The 25,334-nt window shown below is 48.5% G+C and overlaps 3 protein-coding genes across 7 annotated transcripts in view; 1 reads left to right on the top strand and 2 right to left on the bottom strand.

Moving 5' to 3' along the window:
* Sbf (SET domain binding factor) overlaps positions 1-25,334 on the bottom strand; it is a 154,792-nt gene that overhangs the window by 114,644 nt on the left and 14,814 nt on the right. The window lies entirely within an intron of this gene.
* On the top strand, positions 458-4,987 carry LOC149371290 (uncharacterized). Its single transcript, XM_089565107.1, has 2 exons — positions 458-722; positions 2,036-4,987. The coding sequence occupies exons 1-2, from the start codon at positions 657-659 to the stop codon at positions 3,758-3,760; spliced, it is 1,791 nt and encodes a 596-aa protein (XP_089421233.1). The 5' UTR covers positions 458-656; the 3' UTR covers positions 3,761-4,987.
* Positions 1,727-9,747, bottom strand: LOC149371289 (uncharacterized). 3 transcript variants are annotated; one of them, XM_089565121.1, is made up of 4 exons: positions 8,496-9,747; positions 7,100-7,784; positions 6,469-6,671; positions 1,727-5,404 (listed from the first exon to the last, which is right to left on the bottom strand). In XM_089565121.1, the coding sequence occupies exons 1-2, from the start codon at positions 8,699-8,701 to the stop codon at positions 7,592-7,594; spliced, it is 399 nt and encodes a 132-aa protein (XP_089421247.1). In that variant the 5' UTR covers positions 8,702-9,747; the 3' UTR covers positions 1,727-5,404; positions 6,469-6,671; positions 7,100-7,591. The 3 variants fall into 3 exon arrangements, with proteins under 3 accessions (XP_089421247.1, XP_089421245.1, XP_089421239.1); XM_089565119.1 differs by having other exon boundaries at positions 8,189-9,720; XM_089565113.1 differs by having other exon boundaries at positions 8,496-9,720.

The raw sequence follows: 25,334 nt of genomic DNA, 5'->3' as shown, positions 1-25,334 counted from the left end.
GCCTATGCGCGCTGTCATCCTCCACAAAGAGCAAGTGTTCACAGTGTTCTGTTCCGGTACATATTAGACTTCATCACTGCCGTAATAGGAGTTTGCGTGGGAGTCGATCGGCTTTTGGAGCCAGGCAGCTCGCTATGACGAAGGGCTGTGGTAGTGCATTCTCTGCCTTTTGTTTCTGGGCCGTTTGTTCGCATGTGTCTTCGCCAGGTGCTGCCTTCGAACCGCAGCTACATCCAGAGACGGACACCAGGAAAAGGAGCACACGTGCACCCTTCACGGCGGTTGCCACAATTGTCTCGACCGCATGAAAAGGCCGCTGCAGTTTCGGAAACGACATACGGCACCACGGGCGGTCGTCCCCCTCCCTTGGTGCTTCCTCTATCCATTAGCCGCACTCGAGGAAGGCATACTCACGCGGGCCACACACGCACGCTCTCGTAGCCTTTCCCCTTATAGGCAGGTTGCAGAAACTCAAGCAACGCTGGGCCGTGCACAGTTTCGACTCTGGCAACACTGTGAGTGCCGCCATGGTGAAGGAAAAAATTCACTGGCGACACATGCCGAGGTGCGTTCTTGCGCTGTGTCCGCCCACCGGCAACGGCGACGTTTAACAGCATCAGCAGAACCCTTAGTGCAGTTTTTCGACGGACGACATCATGCCAACGCACTGCTGCGTCCCACTGTGCAAACAGTGCGGATACACAGACCAATCCGGACAAAAGGTACGCACGCATTACTGCATTCGTAGCGGGCGATGTTAGAGGCAGTAGCGCTTGTTTGTGTGGATGGTGCCATTCATATGTGTCAGAAGTGCGGACGTCAAACAGTGCTGTGCGCACTGTACATGGCAAGAACGTTTATCGGGGCACTGAATTCGTTTAGCCGACTGCGATGAACTATATTGCCACATAGCGATTCCCTAGTTGGCGTGTTAAAGCTAACATGCAGAGAAACGAACTTGACCCGATAGACTCGCAGCACGGGGTAACCCCGGCCAGTTCGTGCGACCATTGACTCTCCAGCCGGCTTGTCGGCGCCTCATCATGGAACGGAGAGGGTAGACACACACAGCACGCGCGGATCGCGTATTCGTGCTGTGTTGCGCGGTTTGTTTGTATGCTGACTGTTGCAACGCTAAACGCGCACTATGCGAAAGCTCCTTGTTATGGGGGTTGCTAGTGCTGAAGACGACGCGGATTTATAATTCTGATCAAGTAAGGACCCCGCCGCGGTGCCTCAGTGGTTATCGGCTGCAGGCCCGAAAGATGCGGGTTCGATCCCGGCCGCGGCGGCTGAATTTCGATGGAGGCGGAATTCTAGAGGCTCGTGTTCTGTGTTATGTCAGTGCACGTTAAAGAACCCCAGGTGGTCGAAATTTCCGGAGCCTTTCACCTCGGCGTCCCCCATAGTTCGAGTTGCTTTGGGATATTTAACCTCAGTAACCAAAACCAAACCAAATAAGTACATCATCCAAACTTGGCATTGAAAAAGCAAGCCTGTCGTATGCCACCTCTGTGTCAAATTCCAGCACAAATTAATGAGCAGTTTAACCAAGAGAAGCATTTACGGTGCACGCTTAGCATTGCAACAGTCTACACTGTTTACCAACGCACTGCTCCATATTAATGTTTGTTTCATCTGCTGGGCACTGCAGATGCATATACAACCATGTCGTCGGCTGTGATGGTTGCGTGTGGCAAACTGTTTCTCAAAAGTAATTCACAACTGCAAGTAAAATTTTTATTGTCACTCACCAATGCATACAGCGTTTAGAATATATAATTCGAGCTGTTGCGCCTTTACATGCCCCTAAAGACATTGAGCTTGCAACATTGCAGGAGTGACTGACAAGATGGACTATTCTACAGTTACAATTAGCAGTCAGGTCATGTGCTGCTGAATGGCTGTAATACCAAGGCGCTCGTGTGCAGATTTATTCTTCCACAGTGGATTTCAAGTTTCATCTAGTCAGTGAAGAACACTGTATATGCTTTATTAGAAATTAACATACTCTTACTCTATCTTTTTTGTCCAGGTGTCGTATCACCGATTTCCGAGAGACCACACCATGAAGAAAAAGTGGATTGCAGCCATAAAGAGGGACGAGGGACCATATTTCAAAATTTCAGCGGCAACAAAAGTCTGTTCTCTGCATTTCGCAAACTCAGACTACTGGTCAAACGTTGCAAGTGGCCTTCGGGTTTTACGTCAGGAAGCTGTACCCTCAATTTTTCCTTTTCGGACTTTAAAGCCCTCAAGAAAGCCACCTCATGAGAGGAGTGCTCCTACCAGCAAAAAGGGGCACAAGCGCTCAAAAAAGAATGAAGGCAGGCAGGCTGAAGCAGCAGTTGGAACGACAGTACAAGAATGTCTTCCGCACAGTGGATCTCCACGGCTAGAGTCCCCTGCAGACACAGACTCTTTATGGGGTAACTTTCCTCCGGATACCGAACCTGTAATGAGCATTTCTCCACAAAGGTCTCCACTGCAGGAAATTTTTTCTGAAAATGTGCCATCACTTCAAGAACCCCCACAAAACTTCCATAAATGCAATTGTTATCACACTGTTTCTGTTCTGCAAGCACAGCTAGCTGCTAGCAAAAAAAATGAAGTGAAGCTGCAAGAGCAGCTTGCTGAAAGCAAACAGTGTGAAGTACAATTACAAGAAAAACTTGATTCAAGCAAGGAGGACATTCAGAAATCACAAGAAGAGCTGCAGCATGCCAACGAGAAACTTGAAGCACAGAAAAAAGAGCTCAATTTGCTTCGAGATCAACTTGTTGCCGCCCAGCGCACACTGCAGAAATGGGAGGAAGATTTAACTCCATTTGGAATCGAAAAATTCCAAGAAAGTGATGAGGACATTCAGTTCTACACTGGGCTTCCAGACTATACCTCATTTGTAGCCCTATATGAGTATCTGGACCCAGGAGAGGATGGAGCAAATGTAAAGCGTCACCAGGGCAACTGCGGGAACCTCACACGCAGAGGCCAGCGACGTAAGATCAGCTCATCAAATGAACTATTTCTTGTGCTCATGAAACTCCGGCTGGGTTTGTTTCACCGGCATCTTGGACACCTATTTTCTGTGTCGAAGAGCACAGTGTCCAGAATATTTTCTGCATGGACAGACTACATGTACTTGCAGCTGGCACGGCTGCCGCTGTGGCAGTCCAGAAATGCCGTTAATGCAACAATGCCGGACGCCTTCCTTGAGAGGTATTCATCGACAAGAGTCATACTCGATGCCACTGAGATCAGATGCGATGTCCCCACCTCATTTGTCACACAGTCCGAGCTCTACTCGCATTACAAGTCAACCCACACGGTGAAAGGACTTGTTGGTGTGGCACCAAGTGGAGTGTTAACATTTGTGTCCGAACTGTTCACGGGTGGTACATCCGACAGGGAGTGCGTCATCAAAAGTGGATTCCTGGACCTCCAGTTTGATGAAGGAGACTCAATTATGGCTGACAAGGGCTTCCTGATAGAAGACCTTATGCAAGGGAAAGGTGTGGCAGTGAACATCCCACCTTTCCTTAGATCTCGGCAGTTCACTGCAGAGGAAGTTCAAAAAACTCAAGCAATTGCAGCGCTTCGAATTCATGTTGAAAGGAGGATTCAGCGCATCAAAGGGTTTCACATCTTTGATCGTTCCCTTCCTATTTCGCTGGTTCCATTAGCGAACCAAATGTGGACAATTTGTGCAATACTGACAAACTTTCAGGGAGCTCTTATAGCGGAAAGTGATGACACTTAGAATTGACCACTTGCGGAAAAGCGAGCGCCACCTGTCATGCAACGAGCGAAGCTCCACCGCAACTTTTGGTTGGAAAGTTGTTCCCGAGCAGACATGTGCAAGGCAGCGTTCAGCAGTTCCTGTGCGCTTGTTTTGTTGTTTTAGTGTTGTTTCTTTGCCTGAAATGGGTGTTTTCTAACGAGAGAGGATGATAGAGGAGGAGAACTTCCCATGTGCGTTTTTAGAAATGGGGTGGAGCGAAGATTTTTCGCGTGGTAGCCTGAAATGTGTGGCAAAACTTCCACTCCACTACCTCAGCTGTTCGCCAGGCTCATCGTGGCTGGTCCTTCAAGGAGGAAGGTTACATCAGAAACTTGATGATGAACCTTCAAACAACTAACGATGAACTAAATTTCGTGAGAGCGGCGCGTGCGCGTAGACGGTGAATACCGGTGTTTATGTGACAACGGCATGGTCTGTCGTTAGTACAGGCCTTCCTTTTCTCATCATTGGTAAGCTTTCTTGATAGGGCAGGATTTTTTGATAACTTCGTACAGCACATTTTGCTGCTGGGCACACTTAACTGATTAGTAACCGACCCGTTGTACCATCTCAATCGTGGCTCGTGCTGATACGGCAGAGCGTTGCTTTGCACGGGCCGCAGGAGCGTTAGAATGAACGGTCATACGCGAGGTTGCGCTCTGCCGTGCTCCCGCTGTTCAGATAGCACGGCTTGACATTGTTGCATTTATGGTGAGTGTTCATACTAGTATATATATATAATTCGGTTTCCACCGAATACGCACGCGCGTTGATGGCAAAACTCTTCTAGAACGACCGAGCTGCGTGCACTTGGCAGCAAGCGCGAAATACAGCAGGAACATCCGTTTCGAAACGAGCTTGGCGGGAACCTGAACTCTGTGCTTCCTTTCTGATGAAGTAATTCATGCAGCCTTAGGCGAAGCAATGAGCTGGCATTTTCATTCACGCTGCAAAAGCGAGGAAAGGAGCTCACATCATTCGCCGCACTACAGCGAGGGAATGCTCGGCCCGCTCATGTTTTCCAACCAAAACCAAATCGTCTATAGAGGGCGCTGGCTGCGCCTTCACTGCGCATGCGCAGAAACTTTTCCGCAAATGGTCAATTGCAAAAGTCTGAGGAAGTCATCCTGCATTGCAGCAGTGGACATTTATTCATTCTCCAAATATGACACGAGTGTGTTGAAATAAAAATCATTAAGTTTTGCCTTCATGACTTCCCATTCACTCTCACTCATTCTAACTCTCTCAATTAGAATGAATTCTTTACTGAAAACAACAAAATCCCCCCAACTTAACCCAGAAACACCCATCTGTCCAAGGAGCTGTGCATAATAAAAATGGTCCCTCTTCAGTTTTGGGCCATTTTCGCTCACTTCACTACAAAAGTCTAATGCAGTAAGCTCGCTCCCCTTCTTTTGCCTTAATGTGTATGGACACTTGATCTCTACTACCCCGTAGGATGATTCTACAGGATCAAATGCTAGTCTGTCTGGAGAGGCACCAAGCCAAGGAAATGCAGGGTTCACAATTAGGCCACAGCCAGCGATGGTGACATCGTGTCCAACATTTCGGAGCACCTCCTGGTAGCGCTGAGCAGCCAGCGGCTCATTGGAAATCCCATACCTGCATACAAAATACAAATACCAGTTACAATGTTGCACTCAAGAAAACTATGCATACATACACAGCAGCATAATGTTATTTCTCACAATGTTGTTTACAAAACTGGATACTCGTACTTGCTCCAATTCTACAATGGCTCTACTGAATTTGCTGGATGTGTAAATTCGATACTTTAGAAGTATCTCTGATTATGATAATCACCAAGGATGTTTAGATGCCTAAGGGGCCACAAAAGCAGTGACACACTGGTGAATGAAAGTTTCTCTCAAGAGCCTGCCCTTCTGTGCTATACAGGTGCTCAATACTTACGGACAATATTAACAACTTAGACGTGTCCAGCAAAACTACAAGTGAAATAGACTAAGTTAATTGCCTCTGAGGTTGCACTTGGTATAGTGGCTACACTATTATGCTTTCTTCTGAAAAAACAAAAACAAACGATGCACTATTCTGTTGACCCCTTTTATCCCAACAACCATACATGGCCAGTATGAGCAGAGTAACATTCACGTGTTCTGTAGAGGAGATATGAGTGTGTCTTCTGTTCATGCGCAAAAGGGCCAGTGACGTATGCTAAGCTGTGTAAGAAGTACCTCCTAATTTGCGTTAGGTGCTCCAAATATGGCTGGGACTGTACATTGACGCATAGAAAATGTTACCATTTGCATTCCTGCGAAAGGTACCTTAGGCACCTTTTGTGTTACAGTGGCATTAGCACCTCTGCATCAAACATGCACCTTGATCAGCCTCGCCAGTACATCATCATGTAGTATACTTGGTTCTGCAAACATTGTAGTCGCGTCAAAAATTGTGCTATTGCTTTTTGTCTCATAACTTGCCCCTCTCCCTCTCTCTCACACACACACACACACACACACAAAACTTTAACATTCATAATTTTCAATAATGGTTCGCATTTCTGCAAGCAAAAATTGCCTAGGATAAATTTTGCACATCCTCTTATAGTAAAAAAACATGAAGTAAGCAACTGGGGTTGACCAAATGTGCGAAAAATACACCATGTCACTAGGGCTTGAAGAAGAAGTATTCAACAATTGCCATACTTAATAGCAGGAACCCTTGAAAGGTCCTTGCTGCTCGTGATGGCTTGTAGGCCTTTCAAAGTCCACTGCTGCCTGGTTACTGCCACACCGAAGTTTGATGACGTCAACCGGATGCTGCGCTCCTTTTTCCAGAGAGTACTGTTGGCCTGCTGCCGTGTGTCACGCTCAAGTGCCAACGATGCCTCTGGTGTCAGGCACACTTCCTGCGAAAGAAAGAAAGCATAGCCCTCATTCCTGAATTTTTAACCAGATATGCAGGGAGGATAAAATTAAACCTTTTTTGTATGTCTGTAGAAGTAAAAGTTTCACTCAGCTAAAGGCATTCATCTTCGAAAACAAGTAAAGAAATATGCGCAAATGTAAACATACCAAGAGTGTCAATTTATACCGTCATGTTCTGTTTGATAATGCATACGACAATGCAATGAACGTGCATAAAATTCCTAACACTTTAGTTTCTGTGTATGCTATCATTCAAACCTTGCTTAACCCAATAAAAAGTAACATCTGTGGACCTTCAAGTTTCACAACTTTAAAATAGCCTACAGACAACTGCTTTCAGTCAATTCTGTGTTTCAATAGCAATTTTAAGTTCTTGATTGCACTGTTTATGCAAGAAAATGTCACCCACCTGCAAAATTCTCCTTCCTTGCAAGTGAGCTGGTGGAACCCATGTTGTGGTGTCCTCAAATAATTTTATAGGTGGTATACGCTCTGTGGAGATTGAAGCAGTTGGAAATATTCCAGCCAGATGCACGCTGAAACCATGCGGCAGAATCGCCTGCTGGTAACTGAGCGGTGCAGACACGGGCGCAGAGCCATATTTTGTCTTTTTGCATGGTTGCTCGGGTGTCATGAGCAATGCTTCTGCAAATGCATTTTTTGGATTTGCAGACAGCAGCTTCTTTGCCAGTGCTATTTTTGCTTGTCCTTGTTCCTCGTCACTTCGAGGGCAGTGCCTGCGCTCCTTTGGCCTGGCAAACTTTGGCATGCATGAGCCGCCTTCTCTGACACTCCTCCAATCTACCAACTGTATGGAGGTCCCCCTGATGCTTGTACCACGAGGCACCCTCCATTGTTGTGGCACATCTGTACAAGAAACCTCACCAGGCACTTCCTTAAATCACTTTGCCTGAAAGAGTGTAAGGGTCCGCAGCATGGCCATCAGGTGATTGCAGGCTAGTTTGCCAGCTGGGCAATCGCAACTGCCGTCCATCAGCTTTCCCTCCATGTCGACAGCTGCGATTACCGTATACGGTGAAGAATTTTTTTTTTTGCTGCGGTAGCAGGCTCCCTTGACGAAGAGGAGTCCTGAGCTGGAAAATGAAGGTTTTTATGTCAGCAGAAGGCAATACACACCAGCACACATGTGATAAATAGTGATCATTTAAAGGAATACACATACCACAACACTGAACACACTCTAGTTTTCAGGCACTTATGCAACACTTGCAGAGGAAATCCATTTTTTGCCGTAGCAGCAGAGAAGCAGCTTTTCATAACTTCGCCACTCGGCACACATGCCAAGTCTTACACACGAAGGTGATGCGCGAGACAAGACTCGGAGGAAGGCCCCCAACATAACCATGCACAGATCAGTTCATATTGCAGTAATGCACAGTTCGGCAATGAAAACATGCATTCGTTCATTTACGTGACGCGTCCATTAAGAAAAAAAGTGTGAGGCACCTGTACATGACTGCAGAAAACGAGATCTCACCGCGAAGCGTCATCTGTCAAGCGATGGTACGCTGGCACCATGCCACGTTCAACAGCAGTCCCGACGGGGAGCAGCGAAAAAATTTTTTCAAAGTACCACGCTATGCTGCATATGACGGTACGAAACTCGATGCAAGCAGCATCTGCAACCACGCGGTCTTTTACAACCCAACAGAGACATCAGCGAAGCGCATCAGTTGCTTTCACCCACATGTAATTATCGAAGCGGCGCTTTAAAACCCGCACTGCATTCCAACAACCAGAACTCTTACTTCACCTAATTCGCGAGTGTCAGAGAGAAATCTTACCTTCGCTGGCTGCTGTTGGTCTTGATGGACGATGGCACAAGGTAGGACTCGACACTGAAGTTGTAGCTTCGATCGAGGCAGCGTTCAGTGCCAGACCGATCGTAATAGAAGTCCAACACATTACTTTCTGTTAGAGGCGGTAGCACGCTCAAGTTGTTGTCCCAGCCCGTTACGGGAAACACAACATTCTGCGCTGGGCCGGCCATTACAAACAGATAAAGCAGCGGTAGAACAAGAGTGCAGCCTGGTGCAGCCGGCGTCGCACTTACTTCTGCTGTTCTGCAGCTCCTTCACCATGGCGGCGGCACACTGTTGCCAGAATGGCGCGCCGTCTTTCCGCCGCCGGTTCGGTTTTCTGCAACCCGCCTATAGTAATGGAGCCGGTACATCATCAGTGCTCGGCCGCTTTTCTTCTTCGCATAAGTACAATGTGGCCGCCTATATAACCTCTCGTTTGAGAGGCGGACTCGACCGGCATGGCAGAGACCCGCCACGCGCTGGTCCAGCGGCCACGACATTCCGTAACTATGATTCGTAGTAAAGCGATTTTAAAACAACCCGTCCTCTTTTCGCCTTCGTCAACGGCTGCAAGAATCATGGTCAATGCTTTCAGAACCTGCCTGTATACACCGCCCTTTTTAATGTGCATTTAATCGCACTTTCGCGAGTGACGCTCTTCGCCCTTAGTTGCCCTGGCGAAATAAAATCGACCATCGTATCATTTAAAACGGAGACTAAATTCGGTAGCGCCTGTGCACTGAGAGACGGCCGCGCGAACGTTACACAGAACCTTCCAAAATGCTCGTTCCACACCAGGCCGCTGACTACCTACCACACACCCCTGCTCCACGGGTCCTTTCGTGGCTGATGGCTCTGGATGTAACTCTTTATCCCACAGTTCCTTAACCCTACCAGTTACGATGCTCAAACTTAAAATCCGACCAGGACCAATCAGAGACCCGTTTCCGGAGGTCAACAGATAGTGGCGCCGCCTACGAGCTGGACAGCCAACTATTTGCGGAGCCCTGCAGCTGCTCTTGTTTAGCTCTGACCAGTTCCTCCGAATGCCGCGGGTGGCGTGAGTTTGTTAACCACTCCGTTCTGGGCTCAACCAGAGCGCCTGTTTTTAGTACACAGGCCCTCTAGTGGGGAGCTGCGCAACTGGTACGACCCAAGAGCTCGGTGCTTTTGCCAGCAGGGGAACCGAGGGAGTTTTCGATTACTGCATACGACGAAGACGACGCCGCCGTTTAGCTGTTAAAAAAAAAGGGGGGGGGGGGGGGGGGGGGGGGGGGAGATGCAGCCAAAACGACAACGCGTGCAACAAGACACCACGCAGCCGCGCTGCCAGGCAGGAGACATGACGCGTATCTGGCGGCGGCGGCGAGAAGATCGTCTCGCGCCGCGCGTATTCCCGCACAGAACAGGCGAGAGGCAGCAGCGCGCGCCGCGCCGCCGTTCGTCGCCCGAGGTCCTTGTTCGGAGCACGGCCGCTCGATCCTCGGCCGTGTTCGGAGTATGCCAGCGACGCCACGCCACACAACGAACACACGAGTCTTCCGCGCTATCTGAACCCGTCCAGTACCTCCTCCGGCTGCGGCTGCTCCCGCTTGCAGTTTGCCTGCGACCTGCATGGAGGAATATTTCCGATCGCCCCCGCGTGCTCTGCTGACCCGACCTGCGACGTCGGCGCAATCCCGCCGGATATGCCCCGATTACGTAACATATAGCGTGCATCCCACTGAGCGGAAGGAACTGAAAATTTACCGCGGCGTCGCTCGTTTACGCACTTTTCGGCACCGTCGTCTGTACACACGCCAAGTAAGAGATTCCGTGCGGCTCACTCGGGCGCCTGCCATAGCAAATCACCTGGCACATCTTGATCCCGCGAGCGTAAAAGGTTGCCATGGCAGCACCGTCCCGATGGCCTGATGGCAGACAATCCGCCTCCTTGTCGGGATGCACCGGGTTTGAATCCCCCGTGGCCACCGTGGCGCGAAGGCCTCCGAATGGCTCAAAAGGTTCCTCGGGTGGGTGCTCGGTTCTACCAGGGCTGAAAAAGCTTCGGAAAAGAAGCCTGCGCCAGCCGGACTCCCACGAAACTGTCTTCAGTCGAAGAAGATTCTAACCATACCTGAGACACGCCACCGTCTGCTTCTGCGGAGATCAGTTTTCTGAACTGTTCCGGGCTGGGTCGTTCGAGCAAACCCGACGGTGCGCCACTCGCCCACACATCCCACAAGTTCATCTAAAAATCCCCAGGTGGACTATATTATCGCGTATCCCTCCAGTACGGCACCTCTTTCTCCCCTATTTCTTTCACTCCCGCCTTCCATCCTTCCCTCACGACGCGGTTGAGGTGTCCACCCACCGAAAAGTGGTCACCTCCTTCAAAACAAGGTTCTCTTTCGGCCTTCCAGACCTTTTCCAAAACCCGAACCCCTCTGAACAGCCGAAGAAGGGAGAACAACCAAGCGTCGCTGACCGCGCACACTGTAGCAGCGACAGTGTGTGTGCGCGCGCGTGTCCCAAGCAGTGCGCAACGGAGAAAGGGTCCCCCCCCCCCCCCCCCCCCCCCCCCCCCCCCCCAGGATAGGGTGTGCATTAAGGGTAGAGACAAAGCAATGCACCTTTAACGGATTTAACATCGCCATGGAGTCCGCAAGTTCAGCAAAAGGTCAAAGGACTAGTGGCATTCCGACAGCAACCGAAAGACATGCGCGCATAATGCGCAAGTGCACCCGAGCCGCTAATAGCTGAAAAAAAAAATGCGCCCACACATCCATCACGGGGCGGGGAGGAAGACAGTCACGGCAAAGAAGCGGGTGATGTGGGCCGCATGCCAGCAAGTGCTCAAATCGTTTCGAGTCTCGGCGACAGCTCAGTTCGTTCGCAACAGCCGGGGCCAAGAAGTCGACATTGAGCCCCCTTTCTACGTGACCCCCCCCACACACACACACAAAGAGAAAGGCTAAAAAACCCCAATACGCACTAATACGGAATGCACTTTTCGCTAATCGGTGTTTACAACGATAGAACGTAAACGACAGGTAGTCACAGCAACTGCAGCAAGCGGCGAAACTTCGCCAATGATGACGTCATCGCGGCTACTTCCGCGTGTTTCCCTCGCGTATTCATAACAACATGGCGCGCAAGTGGCCGAAGTGGCAGAGGGAGCGGGGGAAAGACTCGCGGTGCGCGTCATCCGTCCGCCCCCGTTGCCATCCGGCCCCGCAAATCCACACCGCTAGACTGCGCACCTCCTCGGCAAGGAAGGTAAAGCGTCATCTTTGCCGGCTTCAGCGGAATGTCGATCGCCCCTGCACTCGCTGCTACCCCGCAAGACAGCGCCGTGAGTCACGCGCAGATCGGCTGTTGACCCCGCTCTTCGCCGAACAAATAGCGCGCGTAAGCGACATCGGCGACGTATGACAACAAGAGACTCCCGGAAACTGTCCTCGGTGAGCCAACTCCCTCGCAGAGATACGACGCCTCTGACAGTAGACAGATACAACAACGGGGCAAAGCAGATAAGAGGCGGCTTGGCTGCTAATTGATATCTGGCGCTATATGTATACAGCATCATTCACACTATACGAGCCGTCCACTCCGCTTTCCCGAGCGAACGGCGCGTCATACTTATCGCTGTCTGCACTAAACTAGAACGAAAGGATAAAACGTGGAGTGTACCCTCCCATGCGATGCTGACGGAGAAAGGTCTTTAGAGGATAGAGTGTCATTACGGTGGCTTACAGTGCACGCTTGCAGAGACAGTTATGAGGTAGAAGCTGAGGCTATAAGCTCCACGATTCCGCGGACGCGACGACGAGCTACGCATTGTGCGCTCCCCATACAATCCGCGCGTGCGCCTTGACTGCCGGCATCGTGCGCCGTATCTAAGCATGATTCACAACATGCCCCCTCACGTTCCCACAATGCCCGAGCAAACGGGATCAGCTCGCTCCACCCTGAAGCGCAGATTGCTCTGTGCGCAATGCATTCTGTCAGTGCTTTATCTTTCATGAATCCATATATGATCCGGAAATTCGCGTCAAGCGTGGTCACGTCACCGCGGCGAGTGTATACGGTCCAATGACAGCATGCCTTCGTACGCTGCGCGCAGTTTGCGAGGTTGAAAGTAACGTTTAAAACGGTCTGTACCCTTCCGCGATTGTACGTTGTTCACACGACGCGCTGACTATATAGATCTTCCTTTTTTTACTTTTACAGCGCAGCTTTCATGCGCATGCTCCTGGCTTCTGCGTCGTATTCGTCGGCGTAACCGGAAGTAGCAGAGGAAAACGCCACCTGGAAGGTGGCAAAAGTAAAATATGTAAAGAGCTGCGCTAAAACCTCGCATTATCGACTACTAAATCGTCTGTCAATTTTTTTTCGCTTCCATCAGAAGCGCCAACACGCATTTAGCTAGCTCTCCACGTAACGTGCGCGGAGAGCTAGCGCGCTCGCTCCGACAAGTGCATCACACAAAATTACACTCGGACACCGATTGTCTAGGAAATCTCCGCGCAGGCGTGTATACGGCATACATAAAACGAGGAAAAGGTGCACGCACAAAGCGCAAGAGAAAACAAACAAATTATGAGGCCTCGAGAAAAGAGAAAACTAAGCCTAATCTTCGGAGACAATTCCCCCGACGCCAGCGAAACGCGCAGTCGTTTGAGCGCGACAATTTAAGAGAAGAATGGCAGCATTCACAGGGGAGGCAGCTGCAGCTTTCGTCCGAGCACGCTGAAGCTCGAAGCATTGTTAGCACAGCGACTACGCGTTGCTTGCACGCTCATTCCATTATCCGCGTGGTTGAGGGACGGAAAGTCTTCGCGTGTGACATGACGCGCCGACGTAGGCGACACATATGGCGTCCAATTAAACCCACCATGCATATTGCCCGAAACCAAAGATAACAGCGGTGAAGCGCCAGCAGAAGCGGAACACCACTGCCAGTTTCACTCAAACCCAGTTTAATTCCGTCCCACCATCACGTCATTTAGATCTCGCGATAAGCCAGGCTCAATGCATTGAAAGGTTTCGGGCTCCTAGCTAGTCCTCCACCACACATCTCAAAGCACAGAACCACAGGTATATGTCTCTTTCACAGGTGCCTCCAGTTGCCGCAAATGAACAAGGCGGCCAATAAGCGTAGCGTGTGCAAGCCTCGTTTATTCCGCCAGGAGATAGAGTCGGTCCGGCAATCATGCCTGGCCATCCACACCGCCTACAGGCCGACCCTACTGAGTTTACACGAACTCGATAAGTGCTCCATGCGCACGACGAACCGCCTCAACTCACCGGTTTCCTTACATGCCACACACCGGGGCCTATCGGCACTTTCGATTGACATTAAATATCTGCTTCTCTATATCCCTCAATACGCCGATGCTTATTGGCGTTGAAGAGGCCATTAATTGTTACGGGGCTGTAGCCTTCCGGAACATTGCGAGAGTGTTTCCGTCGGTCGTTTCCCTGAATCGCTGCTAACTCCTTACCTTCGTTCAACCTCTACCGCCTAGGACGGAGACGTACACGGTTTCGTCGAGTTCGTGCAAACGCCGTTACACTTCCCTTCCACGAGAGACCGCGGCGGAGGCGGCAAGCGACCTTCCGGAGACCCCGTCAGGCAACGGATGCGACGAGCGCTCCCCTCCTCATCGGTTAAAAAAAAAAAAAAAGCGCGAAAACGTTGTCCGCGCAGACGACACAGCAGCCGAGTCGCAGAATATTAAGGCGAAAGCCTTCCATGGCTCATACTGTTGTCCGTTAACAAAGTGTGTCGCACTCGTTTAACTCGTGAACTAAAAAAAGATTGGTTGCTTCAGATAGACAAGGGAAAAATGAACCTAGAAGCCAAGTTTGATGACTGTAGAGTAATTAGTTAATCATAAGCAAAAATGTCGAAATTGCGTCTAAATAGCGCGGAGGTCGATATAGTCACGGGAACGGTGTGACGTCACATTCACCGGAAGCCGTCACGGCATAGTGAAAATTGTCACAGAATGGTCGGAAAAACGTCGGATTTGTGCCCAATTAGATAGAAAAATGTGACATTAAGTGTAATTAACACTTAAGATCCCCGAAAGATGCATAATTTGGGCGTCGATATAGCCATGGGGATGGGGTGACGTCACATCCACCGGAAGTCGTCACGGCACAGTGTACTCGGCTTTCGCCTCTCAACACTTTAGTTGCCAAAGTGTCCATGCAATTTTTTACCCAGGAAGTCCGATCCGCGGTAGGGACATGGGTGCCCGCTATAAGCGCACGACACCTCGTGCCGAAACGTCATCAGGCCCACACATGCGTCACCAATTAAAGGAGCAGTCCAAAAAGTACAAATTTGGAAAAGGTACAGTGAACATAACCTGCCATCTCACGTTTAGCAAGTCGCAGTTCTTGATTAAAAATGATTGCTCGCAATGAGTTTTCTACGCTCTGTGCGGCGTAACTTTCGAGCCACCAAGTGCCAACCGCATGACGTACTGGTAACAAAACTCACAAGCTTCTCCGAGGCCACGTGGGGGTCTCGCTCCGTCCGGATAACGCAATATACATCCGGGACAAAAAGTATCCGGTACGCGCGAGCGCCAACCGCAGCGCGCACAGCTATGTTATCGGCAGATCGCTCACGGCCACATTAAAGAGGAGCGAGATGCGAGTTAGCCTCGCATGTGGACGTCACCGCTCCCGCGTGCTGGATTCTCGTGTCCCCGACAGTGTATACACAACACATATGGCAGGTGATCTCGAGTGCACCCAACACCCGGAGGACGTTCTTATAAGCTTTCAGAAGAACGCGGGATTTTTTTTGTTGTTGTTGTTGTTGCAACATAGTATGCCGACGACGACGCGATGTACCTCGGAGAAATGCACGTGTACAGATATCAGTACCATAAAAAATATCATGAGGTCGCTTAACGCATCTCTAGAGGACATTACGACAGCGGTGTGTTGTGGATCCAATGCGCACGGATGGAAGTTGATGAAGACAACTTCCAAAGCACAGCCCGAGAGACTGCCAGTTAAACACGCGGGATGTCCGGCTGTATAGCAACGACGTAGTGGTTTAAAGCAGTTGAAAGCGAAGATGATCAGTTCGCGCCGCCGCGGGTTCGAAACCCACTATAGCCACTCCTTCCACCCCGGCAGCGACGCCGACACTATCGCAGCCTCCCCCCAGGTCCTCCGGTGGTGATGGATTTTGAAATTTGGCGCCATCACGTGATTGGTTCCTTGATGCCACGTGACTTTGATGACGTCACACCATCTCGACCAATCACTTAATTCCATGACTGAGAACGCCTGGATAACAGCTTTGATGCTCTCGCATTAAAAAGACGCGACGAAGTCGCAATTCGCACTGCAAGGATCAAAGAGCACGCGCACATAGGGGCAGTATATACATAATAGCACAAGCGCGTGCTCTGTTGCGCGTCGTTGAAGCAAGGCAACGAGTCTCTGGAGCGACTGTACGCGCAGGCACCGGATGCCTGCCGACTGTACGGTCCCCGCAATTAACGGCCGCGTCAGAGAGCCCACGCTCCACCGAGATATCAGGAATTGCCGCCGCCGCCGCACATAGCGAAAGCAGCGCGAATGACGTTCGTATCCGCTACGCGCTCAAACCGCGCAGATCTATTGCAGCCACTCCTACCGCTGAACATCGAATGCCCGAAGTCTCGGTGTCACCCAACACAAGCGCTCGCGCTGTCTCGCACATTGCCGCTCTCGGGCAGGCAGCTCTCGCGAACCTCGAGAAAGCGTCGTTGCCTATTAAGCACGGTCCCTTACTGCCTCAGGCGAAAAAAAAAAAGCGTGTATAAACACCTCACTCCTCGTCGACTTCCTTGATTTAAAACTAGCACTAAAGTGATAGTGCTCTACAGTGCTCTGCAGTCACTACGCCCACATGGACGAAAAATCGCCTTTAGTTATGTTACTTGCTTCCACATACACAATCGCAATTTTAGAAGAGGTGATCGAACAAATGGCGTATTCCAAACGGCGATCCGGAGCAAGTTTTTGTGCTCCGCGAAACCGAAGAGAGTGTTTCAATGGGCGATTTGGATTCAGACCCGGAGTTCTGATTTGATTGGACCGCGATGGTGTGGCACACCTCGCACCTTCGCGGATTCAGAGAGGTGCTCCGGATCGTCGTCTGAAATGCACCTTAAGATAGGAGCCGCAGTGGAGGACTCCGAACTAATTTCGACCACTTGGGCTGCTTCAACGTGCACTGACATCGCGGAACACACGGCCGCCTTAGGCATTTAGCCTCCATTTAGCCGCGGCCGTGATTCAGATCCCGCAACCTTGTACTCAAGTAGCCGGAAGTCAGACAGTAATGTTCCATTCGGGGAACTTTTCCCCTTTTCGGAAAATCTAAAGGGGTACAATCTGTCGAAAAGGAAATTTTTAAGTAGTTTCAGGGAATTTTTAGAACCAAAAGTGTGTCACTTTTCCGCACTCCAATCCCCAAAGAGAAGAGGTCGTAACATGCGAGACACATTCAAGCCATACGTTGTTCCTGAGCCCATGTCACTCTAACGTCTTGTAAAGATCGTAGTACACGGGCCTGGAAAGAATTACTATCAGACGTGGGTCGTCGTTAAGCAAGGTACGGCGAAGGCTATGCAGCGGCGGAAGCAGCCAGCACACATATGTCTCCTGGGTGGCTGAGAGTACCTGCTTTCTACTCGGCGACCGTTGCCCCAAGCCTGCCGTCATGGACCACACAGGGGACCCAGGTGACAGCTGATTCCATTTACCGAGCCCTTCCTGGTCGGAGTACAGAACCATAAAGAAGGGGTTGAAGTTTTAGCAAAAACAGACCGCCTTTCCGAAGTCCCTTCAAGTGTCGCCGCCGCCGCCGCCGCCGCGGGGAGACCGACGTTATCTTCCCCAATTGCTGTGAGCGTGCCGGGGGAACAAAGGGCTTCGTTTGCTGTGGCTCTTAGATGTGCCAAGCACCGCGACGAGCTGGCGGGCATCGTTCGACAAGGGACAAGGAACCACTTTCTGGCCTTTTCGTGACCTCTTTGTTCCGGCCTCGAGCGGCGGGTGGCATTTGATGATCAACAGATGTCGGTGACCCGCAGAAACCTTCGGCTGGCCGGAGGCCATCACCTACCGCAGTCAACGCTACCTCGACGACAACCTTCTTTCCCTCAGACTCAACATGTGACGGGGGCGTGGCCCTAAGTGCAGTGGTGTTTGTGCACACAAGTTTGTGTTGTTTGTGCTCTGGGCCCCTCCCACCCCTGCGTGGGCGTCCTCAACCTAGGGAATTTAGGGAAGGCGAACAGTATAAATGTCGAGAACGAATGCGGCAGAGCAGCTCACATCAAGCCCCATTTTGAGCTCACTTCAAGCTCTCACTAGAGCCTCCCATAGAGCCTCATTTGGAACCTCACCTCTAACCATGATGTAAAAATATGTAAATAAACCCTCTTGTAATCTTCCTCCCATCACTTAACTCTTTGACTTGGCGGCACTCCTGTCCTGGTGGTGGTGGGAACGGGTGTCGAAGCTTGACCACGGTTCCGTCAAGCAGCGAGCAGCAGCAGCAGCAGCAGCAGCAGCAGCAGCAGCGAGCTAGCAACGACGCCGAACCGACCCATCTTCGCCAACAACTGGTGGCAGCGTCAACAGTCTGTTCCAAGCATGCGAATAAAGTTCAAACTCATTTTTGCCAAGCATCTCTTCCGTATATGACTTTATACTTTCCTTTTTTTTTTAAACCGATATTCTTATCCTAACTGGAAGGCGGAAGATACAAAAACCGATCGAAAGGCGATAGCTCCCATAGATATGCGACTTCACCCACCACACCGATCGACGCCCGAAGCTCGCCCTGCCAACGGCACAGTAATAAATTTGGCTCACGCTCCAACGGCAGTGCCAAAGCCGCAGCTGTGCCAGCTAGGATGAAGAAAATAATAGCAAACAAAACTAAAGCGACGAAAGAGGGGAGGACCGTCTCTTCCTGGCCGGAACTCAATTCAGTCCCCTGACTCACGCGTGGCAATAGGGCAACGGCGGACTAGACACCGGCACAGACGGTGCGGCGGGGAAGGGAAGGACCCTCCCCCTCGCGCTCTTGTCTCAACAGCACGCACACGACCTGCCGCAGGTGCGTCACACAAGCATGAAGTTAATATATATATATATATATATATATATATATATATATGGGCGTGTTCAGATAAGAACGGTAATCGAGGTCCCATGACCATTTTTTGTTTTCAATGAAATTTTTATATATGATGGGCAAATGTGTCCACACAAAGGAATGAACCTTAGTTTTGCAAGAAGCTTCGTAGTTTTCTCGGAAAAAAATCGCACGTCACAAGAGGTGGAGAATCTCGTTTTTGGCACTTCGCAAAGTTGCAAGTTTGAAGCCTCATTCCATGCACAAAAAATTTTTTCCGCGCATCATTATTTTTTCAGAACCTCTTTACAACTTGTACAATGTGAGAAAGTAAAAATTGTTTGCTTGCTCTTTCAAAGTTCCGAGTAAAAAAATTGAAAACTTCGGTTCTGGAGCTATACGGTGCAAAAAAGGCACTTTTCAGGGCAGCCTTAGGGCAAGATGCCTAAAGATCTTCCCACTGAATATTTTTCTCAGTATTTTTCAGCTGTTTTTACGCACTTCAGGCAAGTTCTGTTGCTCTAGACATGGCAGATAGTTTTCAGTACGGTCTCAAAATTGGCCGAAGTTCAAAAACGCCAAAAAAGTGACAACTTTGACTTGGGTTTAAAAAAAACATCATCATCGAATTTTCTTAAAATTTGCCTGAATAATCCTCAATACATGATAATTTTAAGGCATTAGAAAAGTGTTGCATTATATTGTTTTAAAATACAAAAATAAACACAAAACTGAGTTCATGTTTTTGTTATATAGAATTGCTTATTACTGCCTCTTAGAAATAGTAGCTGCCAGAAATTTGATTTAGCACTCATTGAACGTGGTTACATTTTATTTACCCCAATATCCGAACCATTCTCAATGCTTACAGAGCTTCTATTCACTTGTTAGCGGCGCTCTTAATGCGTGATAATGAGAATAAATTCGCTATTTTGCCTGATGTCGTAAGAATTGGCTGGTGGCGGTCAAACGTTGTTTGTATTTTCTAATTTATTCTTCGTACGGTCTATTGGTAAATATAATCGATTCATGAAAGATATTAGATAATTTCTCGGTTCTTAGAAAAATTTTTGTATATAAAAGTTAATATTAATGCGTTTCTGAAGTCGGCGTTTTCGAACCTGCGTCTATTTACCTCTGTGTTCAATGGTTCTACAAGGCACTGTCAGGAGGAGACAAAACGTCGTCTCCTGAGGGGAACGATTTATTTGCAAGGTTTTTAATCAAGGGGAGTTTTAATCCGGAGGCAATTTAAAAATGGGATTCCGCTTCATGTGCACATTGCAATTCAGAAAATCGTAACAAGAAATAAACGGCGGCAGTTGATTTCGGTTTTGCGCACAGTATATTGTCCAGCACGAAGCACTAACCAGATCACAGCGTCTTCCATTCCGAAGCAGCGGTGGAGGCCACGTAGGATGCACTGCTTTCAGTTGACTGAAACAACTTCCACAGGTGGAGCGTCTGAACTCCAGGCACTTTCTTTGCCAGTTTCCATTGTTCCTTCTTCACTTCGCGAAAGTCTGCAAGCTCCCTCTGTGGCAGCTCCAGAATGGTGATGTTCTTTAGTGTTTCTTGAATTACGTCTACGAAGACTCCGGCTCTGTGTATGGCCTCACTTGCAGGCTTCCGCAAGTTGTGGTTTGATGCTCAATGTTTCACTAGCCCACCAAAGCCGTCGCAAGCATTTTTGCAGTGTCCAGAGGCCGAAAACATCAATATCGTCCGTTGAAAATCACTGCGCTGCACCTCATGAAACTGGTATTTATTCCTGAAGTGAGCGGGAGCCCGTCGCTCAAATATATTATCTTGGTGTAGATTGGCGCGTTTTCTTCGAAATGTGCTTTGACTCTCGACAGAGCCAAGCATGCATGAGCGGAATCATGAGACATATCGTCGAAATTAACGGCGTAGTTAAGAGTCGATTTTCTTGACATGACAACGCAGGTAAACACGGTTACCTGCTTTTTCTGCCAATGGTACGCTTGTACTGAGTCTGAAAGCACAACTGTTCATTTTTTGGCGAAATCAAAATGTAAAACAATTGCACGTCTCTTGCAGCCGTGTGTTTTTTCATGTATTGCTCTTGCTTGCACAGATATAATATAGTTGTAGCGAATGCATTTCATGGCCACTCTTAGAAATTCTCTCTTAAACGATGAAGCGGTCAGAGTTTTTTTAACTAGCTCACCGTATTCCCATGTAGCAATCAGCACCTCATCCTCGCTGCTCATTTAAAAATTTTCCGAAATTAAAATGCCAACATGTGCATAATGGCACAATTCCATAGGAAACATGACGCAGCATACCACCATTGAGCTTCGAACCACAACTTGCGAAAGCCTGCAAGTGAGGCCATACACAGAGCCGGAGTCTTCGTAGACGTAATTCAAGAAACACTAAAGAACATCACCATTCTGGAGCTGCCACAGAGGGAGCTTGCAGACTTTCGCGAAGTGAAGAAGGAACAATGGAAACTGGCAAAGAAAGTGCCTGGAGTTCAGACGCTCCACCTGTGGAAGTTGTTTCAGTCAACTGAAAGCAGTGCATCCTACGTGGCCTCCACCGCTGCTTCGGCATGGAAGACGCTGTGATCTGGTTAGTGCTTCGTGCTGGACAATATACTGTGCGCAAAACCGAAATCAACTGCCGCCGTTTATTTCTTGTTACGATTTTCTGAATTGCAATGTGCACATGAAGCGGAATCCCATTTTTAAATTGCCTCCGGATTAAAACTCCCCTTGATTAAAATCCTTGCAGATAAATCGTTCCCCTCAGGAGACGACGTTTTGTCTCCTCCTGACAGTGCCTTGTAGAACCATTGAACACAGAGGTAAATAGACGCAGGTTCGAAAACGCCGACTTCAGAAACGCATTAATATTAACTTTTATATACAAAAATTTTTCTAAGAACCGAGAACTGATCTAATATCTTTCATGAATCGATTATATTTACCAATAGACCGTACGAAGAATAAATTAGAAAATACAAACAACGTTTGACCGCCACCAGCCAATTCTTACGACATCAGGCAAAATAGCGAATTTATTCTCATTATCACGCATTAAGAGCGCCGCTAACAAGCGAATAGAAGCTCTGTAAGCATTGAGAATGGTTCGGATGTTGGGGTAAATAAAATGTAACCACGTTCAATTAGTGCTAAATCAAATTTCTGGCAGCTACTATTTTTTAAGAGGCAGTAATAAGCAATTCTATATAACAAAAACATGAACTCAGTTTTGTGTTTATTTTTGTATTTTAAAACAATATAATGCAACACTTTTCTAGTGCCTTAAAATTATCATGTATTGAGGATTATTCAGGCAAATTTTAAGAAAATTCGATGATGATGTTTTTTTTTAAACCCAAGTCAAAGTTGTCACTTTTTTGGCGTTTTTGAACTTCGGCCAATTTTGAGACCGTACTGAAAACTATCTGCCAAGTCTAGAGCAACAGAACTTGCCTGAAGTGCGTAAAAACATCTGAAAAATACTGAGAAAAATATTCAGTGGGAAGATCTTTAGGCATCTTGCCCTAAGGCTGCCCTGAAAAGTGCCTTTTTTGCACCGCATAGCTCCAGAAGCGAAGTTTGCAATTTTTTTACTCGGAAGGTTAAAATAGCAAGCAAACAATTTTTACTTTTTCGCATTGTACAAGTTGTAAAGAGGTTCTGAAAAAATAATGATGCGCGGAAAAAATTTTTTGTGCATGGAATGAGGCTTCAAACTTGCAACTTTGCGAAGTGCCAAAAACGAGATTCTCCACCTCTTGTGACGTGCGATTTTTTTCCGAGAAAACTACGAAGCTTCTTGCAAAACTAAGGTTCATTACTTCGTGTGGACACATTTGCCCATCATATATAAAAATTTCATTGAAAACAAAAAATGGTCATGGGACCTCGATTACCGTTCTTATCTGAACACGTCCATATATATATATATATATATATATATATATATACATTTGACAGCCGTCGCCGTAGCTAAGAGGTAGAGCACCCGACGCGTAATTCGGAGGTCGTGGGTTCGGATCCCACCGGCGGCATGTGGTTGTTTTTTCTTCTGCTTTTATAATCAATTAGCATTAATCGATAACATATTCAGTAATATTCTAAATTGATCAACACCACAAATAAATAAATAAATTAAAAAAAAAATCCCCTGTGCCCCTTGGTATCTGTGGCTGTTGGCTTCTGTCATATTTATAACGAGCCCCTCATTCCCCTTCCGTTGTTTGCTTAATTGCTTAGCGAGGGCCTCGGTTCTGGCAGCCTTGACGCCATAGGAAGCATAAGAGGGTTCTCACGCAGCTTCCACCCTCATCGTTCGATGACGTTCTACGTCACACCTGCAGTAACTCAGGACGTTCCACGTCCGCCGCTTATGAACGTGGGTGGCGCTGATGAACACTCTCAAGGTTAGGTTACTTGTAAACATAAATACCCCTGAAAGCAGAAGGTTTGACAGCCGTCGCCGTAGCTCAGAGGTAGAGCACCGGACGCGTAATTCGGAGGTCGTGGGTTCGGATCCCACCGGCGGCATGTGGTTGTTTTTTCTTCTGCTTTTCTAATCAATTAGCTTTAAGCGATGACATATTCAGTAATATTCTAAATTGATCAACACCACAAAATAAATAAATTAATTTTTAAAAAAATCCCCTTGTGCCCCTTGGTTTCTGTGGCTGTTGGCTTCTGTCATATGTATACATATATATATATATATATATATGCGCGCTGCGTGATGCAGAATTTCATTACCCGCCGTTATCGGCCCATTGCCGACTAAGGTCATCAGCACAGGACGCCGCCGTATACGAAGCAGAGGAAGCAAGAGCGATTGTGTGCGTGTGTGCACACCACTCCGATTACTCGCGCATCAGCAAAAGGGGGCATGATTTCATTCGTTAGCTGGGTCACCCGCCGCTTATTCACCGGGCGTACGCGAAGCGGATGTAGGAAATTGAACCGTGCGCTTTTTTTTTTCCCCCGGTGATAAGAACAAATGAGATCCTTAACAGCGTCGGTGTTGCTTCATCTGCCTCGTCAAGTGTTCTGCTACGCCATCCACGTGGGCCCGGAAATTTCTAGACATTCCAGAGACGGTCTGTAGAAAGCCACGCGGTCCAAGGAATGGGCGAGGTGGTCTGGAGAAGGAGTGGGGATAGCATCGACAAGTGCAGGAGCTTTTGCAGCGTCAGCTGCTTAGCCTGCGGTTTTACGGCATAAGTCGCCTCAGCTCTGAGCTGGCTACACATCTCTCTCTCTCTCTAAAATCTACAATTTATGTTTAGCTTTCTCTCTGACTTGGGAGCTAATGAAACCAAGCGAACGACGCTAGATGGTTTATGGTTTATGGGGTTTAACGTCCCAAAGCGACTCGGGCTATCAGGGACGCCGTAGTTGAAGGGCTCCGGAAATTTCGACCACCTGGGGTTCTTTTACGTGCACTGACATCGCACAGCACACGGGCCTCTAGAATTTCTCCACCAAAGAAATTCAACCGCCACGGCCGGGATCTAACCCGCGTCTTTCGGGTCAGCAGCCGAGCACCATAACCACTGAGCCACCGCGGCGGCTGAACGATGCTAGAAGCTATGAGCAGCAGTGGCAATATTTTTTTGTCCGTGCCTGTTTAATCTGTAGGAGACGTTAATTAATATCGGCGCGAAGCTTAGTAACGCTTGTTAGTTCATGTTCGAAGCTGTCCGCTCACGGCCTTATCACTTTTGTTCCCCAGTGTTCGAGATTGTCCACCGCTTAATCTCGAAAGCTATTCGTCAGCTTTAAATCCATAGAGGCCGACTGCGACCATCAGTACGCGCTGTGACGAACTTTGAGCACGCTTGTACCATCGCCACTGCCCTGTTGTTCAGTTCTTCGCGATTGCAGGTCAGCCTAACAGAGCTCGTTTGCCATGCAAACCTGCTCGTCTGTTGTTAACGTCGTTGTCATCGCCACGCGACAATATTCTCTTTTTTCTTTTTTTGGCACCGCCTCCAGAGCTCGGCTGTGAGAAGGATATCCATCACACTCTCAATAAATTCCCTACTCCGATATCTTCGAACTGATAACTTTATATCGCTAAAAGTGCTCCATTCTACCTCGAGGAAAAAATAAAAGTTTGTGAAGCAGGAATAATCGAATAACGAATCATTAGCTTTCAACTCCGTCCTTATCGTCGGCCATGTCGGCTGACAAAAGGAGTCGCTTTGAACCAATGGCGAAGAAGGGTGAACGGATATATACTGCAGCATTTTGTAACTATATTCGCGTTTCCAGATTGCCTCTTCGGCTCTCTGCTAATGGCCGCCCTCTTCTTCTAATGACCGCGCCTGATAGCAGAGCCGACAACTGATACGCTACAACGCACCCAGTAAAAAACGGTAAAAAAAGAAAGTAATGAACAGAAAGAGCGTTGCAGTCGCGGCGCCACGCACTGTCGGCTGGTATCTACTTTTTTGTATCAGCATCGAACCTCTCGAGCGCTCCTCGCAGGAACCTCTTCTGAATATCTTTATAAGCCGGGGTACGGTGCGTAAAGACGACGGCATCAGCCGATCTACCCTTCCAAGGGCCATTTGCCCTCCATTTACGTCCGCAATTCGTGGCCGCCGGCTCTTTCAGGAGGTCATTAATGGAGTGCTCAAGATAACGAGGCAGCGTCAAAATGACGAGGAC

Source organism: Amblyomma mixtum, chromosome 1, assembly GCF_055824585.1.
Source record: "Amblyomma mixtum isolate Tamu chromosome 1, ASM5582458v1, whole genome shotgun sequence".
In the NCBI taxonomy this organism is placed as follows: domain Eukaryota; kingdom Metazoa; phylum Arthropoda; class Arachnida; order Ixodida; family Ixodidae; genus Amblyomma; species Amblyomma mixtum.
The sequence above is the reverse complement of the archived record's forward strand: the minus strand, read 5'-3'. Positions and strand labels throughout refer to the sequence as shown.